Raw genomic sequence first — 5,913 nt, 5'->3', positions numbered from 1 at the left:
AAATCACAAGTCCAGAAAAATACCAACAAGCTCTGAGTATGAAAGAGCCTAGCAGTGGAAACGACACAAATGTACAACACAAGAACATTATGGAAGTACTCACAATACAATATATCAGCAACTATAACAAGCAGATATAGCAAGTAAAGCAATAACAAGAACACACCGAGATTTTAATGTGGAAAACCCCCTCAATGTGAGAGGTAAAAACCACGGGTCGTCCAGACCAATGAAATAACTCCACTATAATCAAATGAGGTACAAGAGAGTCTCAAACAAAGCACAAAAACGTGCATATAACCAGCCAAAACATCAAATTACCAAAGCTTACAAATGAAAAGCAAGAAGATGAAATATACCCAAAAAACAGAGCTGTTGTCGAAGCCAATTTCTCCCTCTGTAGACCTCCAATTAAAATCTCCACAGTCTAGAATGAAGAACAAAATGTGAAGAATCTACAGTTCAAATTTCACATCGATCCAACGGTGAAAGAATGAGAAACTGTCGTTCAAAGATTGCTGCTCTGTGTAAAAATGGGAAACCTAATTTCTCTCTTGCGAAGCCAATTTCTCCTACTGTAAACCTCCAATCAACATTTTCACCGACCAGAATGAAGAACAAGATGAGAGGAACACGCAGTTCAAATTTCAAGCCGATCCAACGGTGAACAAATGAAAAACTGTCATTTGAAATTTGCTACTTTACAAAAAAAACGGGAATTCTGTTTTTCCCTCTTCTCTCTCTTTTGGTGGCTATTCTCTTTTTCTCAAATTGACCCCAAAAATCTGAATAAGGTTGTGGCACAATGGATACCAAGAGACACCCTCAAAATGTTGGGTTTGGGTCTCACAAAGGAGAGAAAAAACCCAACAGTTATTACAATAAAAATTAAAATTATCAATCATACAATAATATTATGTTAATTCAACTATATCGAAAAGAATAAAAAAAAATAGAATCTAAATTTATTAGGTATTAAATAAAATAAAATAATACTATTTACAACATAAATTAAATAAAAAAATATCCAACACTTTTAAAATAAAAAAATTAGAGTCTTAAAAATATATACATAAATATTTATATACAAATTAGTCTTAACTAATACGGAATGTGAATTTTGTATAATATGAGTAACTGCACCATTTTAGATTATAATAATAAGAGTAAAATGATAAAAAATTAGATACTAAATTCTCATATCCGCTTTATATATTGTTATAGAGATTATAGTAGTAGAGGTAAAATGAGAAGAAAAAATAAGAACCAAACTTCTATATCCACTCCATAAGTAACTTTTTTTAACTTTTAACTTATGAAAAGTTATAGAATTAATATTTGGTACAATTTTTAAAACCAAATTGTAACATTTTAAAAAACTATTTAGGTATTTATAGAGAAGTTAAAAAAAACTTCTCTTATAATAAATTTTTTTTTATCACTTTTCTAAAATAAACCCTTTTAAGACTAAAAAAGTAAACACAAAATAACTTATTTATATACTATTTTTAATATAAATATTTATTGTTTATTTTTTTTTTTAAAAAGAACTTAATTAAACTATTTACTCTAACTAGGTCTAAATATTATATTGTATCCCGATATCTTATAAGAAATTAAAATTTATAGGTCTAAATATTATATTGTATCCCGATATCTTATAAGAAATTAAAATTTATATATCTATTTATTCTGTATTGTGTTGTATACCGTATCAGTATTATATGCATCATAGAAAGAAAAATCATGCGTCATAAAAAAAACTCAGTCGTTATAATTTACCTAGCCAAATTTAAAAAAAAAAAATTTCATTATAGAGGTCCATCGTAATTATTTATTAGCCTATGACTAATCTATTCTAATTATCCAAAAATACTTGACAGGATATTCCCAGCCTGGCAAAAAACAATAACAAACTTTGAAAATACCATTTGATAAATTCCAAACCAAATCTCAAGAACTGAGAGCCTCTCATGGCACCACAGAATTTTCCTAGTTTCATTAATTTCATCTGGCTCCCAATTTTGGCCAAATGTTATCTAGCAGAACTATTATCTCTTTCAGTAGCAAATAGCTGCAGTCAGTCTTACAAAACAAAGGCTCCCAAAAAACGCTTTAACATTCACTAACCATATTGTTCATCTATTCTGCAGCACCATATATGCTTCCCCTCCCACTTAGTTGACACTTCTATACACATCCACAAACCACAATCAACTTCTCAATAAAGAAAACTAGGTAAATTTTTTGCACATAGCCACATACACCTTATACATCTATTTATCTTTATTATTACAAAAAGTAGTAGCACCTAATGAGCAGCTTTCTACCTAGCATCCATTTACAAATAGTGGCAGTGGTATTCCAAACTCAGTAGTAAGTGAAAATTAGTGAAGAAAATGGATTGAACTACATTTTGAATCCATAACGTTCACCATTTTGCCGATTTGCACTTGGCAGATATTGCACTCCCTTGGAAGTAAGGCTTGAAGGTTCTCATAACTTCTTCATAGGTTGGTCTCTTGTAGTCTACTGCCTGTTAATCATTTAGCAGAAAAATTAGATCCTTGGAGAGAGAGATAATAAATTCTCACTATTTCATTTCAAAAAAAAAAAAAAGGAAACTAGCCTCCTCGATCACTTCTTCAGGGCTTGCCCATTTCCACTCTGCAAATTCCGGGTCTGCTTCCCCGGTAGCTAAGTTGACTTCAATATCATCATCTCTTAGTTGCATGAGAAACCTATCAAATGTTCATTTCAAGGTTAGAAGAAGCATAATTTTGGTGTGCTTTCTCAAAAGTAATAAGCATCAATGAGAAAAGACCCATGCTAATTAGTTTGAAATTGAACTCACAAAATGAATAATGAAGAAAAATGCATTATAGCAAATAGAAGTTATGTCCATATTTATAATACCAAGGCTTCTCATAAGTGAACAAAACTAGCAACAATAACAAACCTCTTTCTTTAATAGCTTAGTCTAAATCATAATTTGACAAATTGATTACCATGGGTAACCTTATCTGTCTATTGTGTATTACAATGTCTTCTCTAGATAGATACCGAATCGGTAATACTAGAGAGATAATAATTCAAAGTTAACTTAGTTAACATTTATAATTTCATACCTGTAATATATATAATCACATCTAATATTACTCATTTATTTCAGCGGTAACTAATAATTACAAAATAAAGTACTTTTGGACTGATTTAGGCTGATTTCTATTGTCTCCCAAACACTTTTTATACCAAATTACCAAACTTGAATGCATCAAAGTAGCATATAGAAATGTATTTTATATACACAAATAAACAAACTTCAATAAGTAGATAGAAACGCATCAACACACAAGTACACACCATTTTTGTGCCTGTCCATGCCATTCACCACCCCAGAGACGGTTGACTTTAGTCTTCACAGGAGGAGGGAAATCATAAGTCAACCATTTCGGAACCTGAAAATGTAAAGCGCAAGCTCAGTCTAATGTATGAAAAGATTAACATCCACTCATCTCTCAGATATGATCAAGAGTTCTGAAATAATGTATCTACAAAGATGTAAAATCCTTCTGTTAAATATGATTAACATTGCCCCAGTTTCTTACTTCTCTGAGCTTGGTTTCTTTTATGCAAAATGATAAAATTGTTCATAATTTACATACATCTGAATCTTGTAACTTATCAGTATATCACTCTTTTGTAGAGCTTAGAATGTAAGCATACACATTTGCAGTTTTCACTTCAGGAACAAAATTAATGATGTTCTGCACAAACCTCAGCAATTATCTCAGCAGAAGCTATTCCAGTTTCTTCTCGAAGCTCCCTAATGGCAGCCAATTTGGGCTCTTCACCGTCTTCAATTCCCCCCTGATATTTAAGATCCCAAAGAGACGAGCAATCGATTTAGCTGAAACTTTTAATACTATACTAGACCTAGGAAATAACTATAATATAACAGGCAACAAAATTAATATATCCATTTTTCTGCAATGACTTGGAACAATGCACAATTAATAATATAACAGGCATCAAAATTAATTCAGCTTCTGCACTCTGAACAAGCCTTTACTGTTGATGTATCTCTAACTTCAAAGTAGATATCTCGCAGGAAAGACAAAAATTAAAAAACAAATAAATAATTCTAACACTCAATCAGTGAACATAACAAATGGATCCCTTCCATATAATTCCTTGATCTAAATTTTTGGCTTTATTCTTTGTAAATAATTCAAACTTATGCTAAGAAAAGGAGGAAAATGGCAAAACAATTGAGCACGTAAAGTGAACTTGTAAATTCACCTGAGGCATTTGCCATGCTCCTGGAACATTCAATCTTGAAGCTACGAATATCTGATTGAAAAAAAAAGTGGGATAATTGTTAGTCATTTTTTTTTGAAACAACATAAGCTCAACACACTAATGTGGAGCAACAAAGGAAACAACAAGAATTTCGTAAAAACATAAAATCCCTATAGCTTCCCGCAACGCCATCAACCACCAAAAGAGACACTCTCAGTCCATTCATTTGAGATAATTGTTAGTCATGTTGCTCACACAGAGCAAAATATGATTATACTTTAGAACAATACTTTTTCTCCAATTCAAAAACTTGCACACTGAAAATTGTAGAACATACTCATAAAATTTCTAAATTATACACACAAATTCAAACTAAAAATCATAGCATATAATCTCAAATCTAAGCTATCAGACGGTTATTCTGCAACATTTCGGTTAAGCTCAAATAACCTTAGATAAATACCACACGTCACAATCACCAAAAGTCTGAACGAATTGCAAAACAGAACAGAGATCTCAGTATAGTTCATTAAATTATTGCATTTTTTCCCTTCTTTTGAATCAGTGGTCCAAAATACCAATCAATTATGACAAAGTAGCAAGGGAGTGAATTAAATTAAAATAAAATAAAATGTTAGCCAAATTTTCCATATCTAAACGACAAATATGCTGCACGCCTAAGAAAAATAAAAAATATAAAAAAAATTCCCGCTTGTGTTGCATATTTATTTTTGTCGGCGAACATATCTAAGTTTCGGATTTGAGACAGTATTGATATATAAGAATGCTTTACGAGTGAGGCATAATACACAAAATAGCATCAGAATTTTCCTTATAAGAAAAAAAAAATTACAACAAGTGAACATCCAATAAACTAAAAATAAGAAGAAAAAAATTCCAGCTGAATATAAGACTTAAAAACCAGAATATCTAAAACACCAAAATAAAAAATCAAATACTAAAAATAAGGTAGGGAAATAAGAAAACACTGCATTTATCATGAATTGTTAAAGAAAAAAGGAGTGAAGTGGGAGATGACAGATGAGGACCTGATTATGGGAGTTGATGAGACAGACTCCAACGTTGGGACGATAACCTTGTGGAAGATCCTCCATTATTGGATATGGGAGATGAAGGTGGTGAGGTTGATGGATTCGGATGATAATAACACACTGTACAGACTACAGAGAGAGAGAGAGAGATGATAACTTCTTGTTGTTGGAGGTGTCAGAATATGAGTTCCCGAATCCAAAAGGCAGAGGAAAAAGGAAAGAGAAAGAGAAAGAGAGAGAGAGAGAGAGAAAAAGAGAAAGTGGTGTGTGTGTTTTTGAGTGGGAAGCGCTGACTCTCGAGGACAGAATTTGTGGAGTTGAGTTTTTAATTTTTTTTTAGAAGCGCTAGAGGGCCAATAGTTTTTGTCATCTGTAGTTATCAAATAGTTATTAATAATAATTTTAATGATGTGAGATTGATGTGAAATTTTATTTAATAGCTTATTTTTTTTTGCTAATTACATAATGGTCAAAATTTAATAAAGTTGCTAGCTCTACACTTTTTCAATTTTTTTTTTATTTGCGATTCTTATCCTGCGCACTCCGCCTCCCCCACTTC

General features: G+C 31.6%; 1 protein-coding gene across 2 annotated transcripts; it reads right to left on the bottom strand.

The window, feature by feature from the left end:
• Window positions 1-1,953: 1,953 nt before the first annotated feature.
• Window positions 1,954-5,652, bottom strand: LOC112741650 (nudix hydrolase 25). Of its 2 annotated transcripts, none has more exons than XM_025790700.3 (6): window positions 5,352-5,652; window positions 4,303-4,353; window positions 3,778-3,870; window positions 3,364-3,458; window positions 2,630-2,741; window positions 1,954-2,536 (listed from the first exon to the last, which is right to left on the bottom strand). In XM_025790700.3, the coding sequence occupies exons 1-6, from the start codon at window positions 5,415-5,417 to the stop codon at window positions 2,432-2,434; spliced, it is 522 nt and encodes a 173-aa protein (XP_025646485.1). In that variant the 5' UTR covers window positions 5,418-5,652; the 3' UTR covers window positions 1,954-2,431. The 2 variants fall into 2 exon arrangements, with proteins under 2 accessions (XP_025646485.1, XP_072069930.1); XM_072213829.1 differs by having other exon boundaries at window positions 1,954-2,532; window positions 2,626-2,741; window positions 5,352-5,650.
• Between the last annotated feature and the right edge of the window lie 261 nt (window positions 5,653-5,913).

The sequence above is a fragment of the Arachis hypogaea genome, chromosome 14 (assembly GCF_003086295.3).
Source record: "Arachis hypogaea cultivar Tifrunner chromosome 14, arahy.Tifrunner.gnm2.J5K5, whole genome shotgun sequence".
NCBI classification, from domain to species: Eukaryota; Viridiplantae; Streptophyta; class Magnoliopsida; order Fabales; family Fabaceae; genus Arachis; species Arachis hypogaea.
The sequence above is the reverse complement of the archived record's forward strand: the minus strand, read 5'-3'. Positions and strand labels throughout refer to the sequence as shown.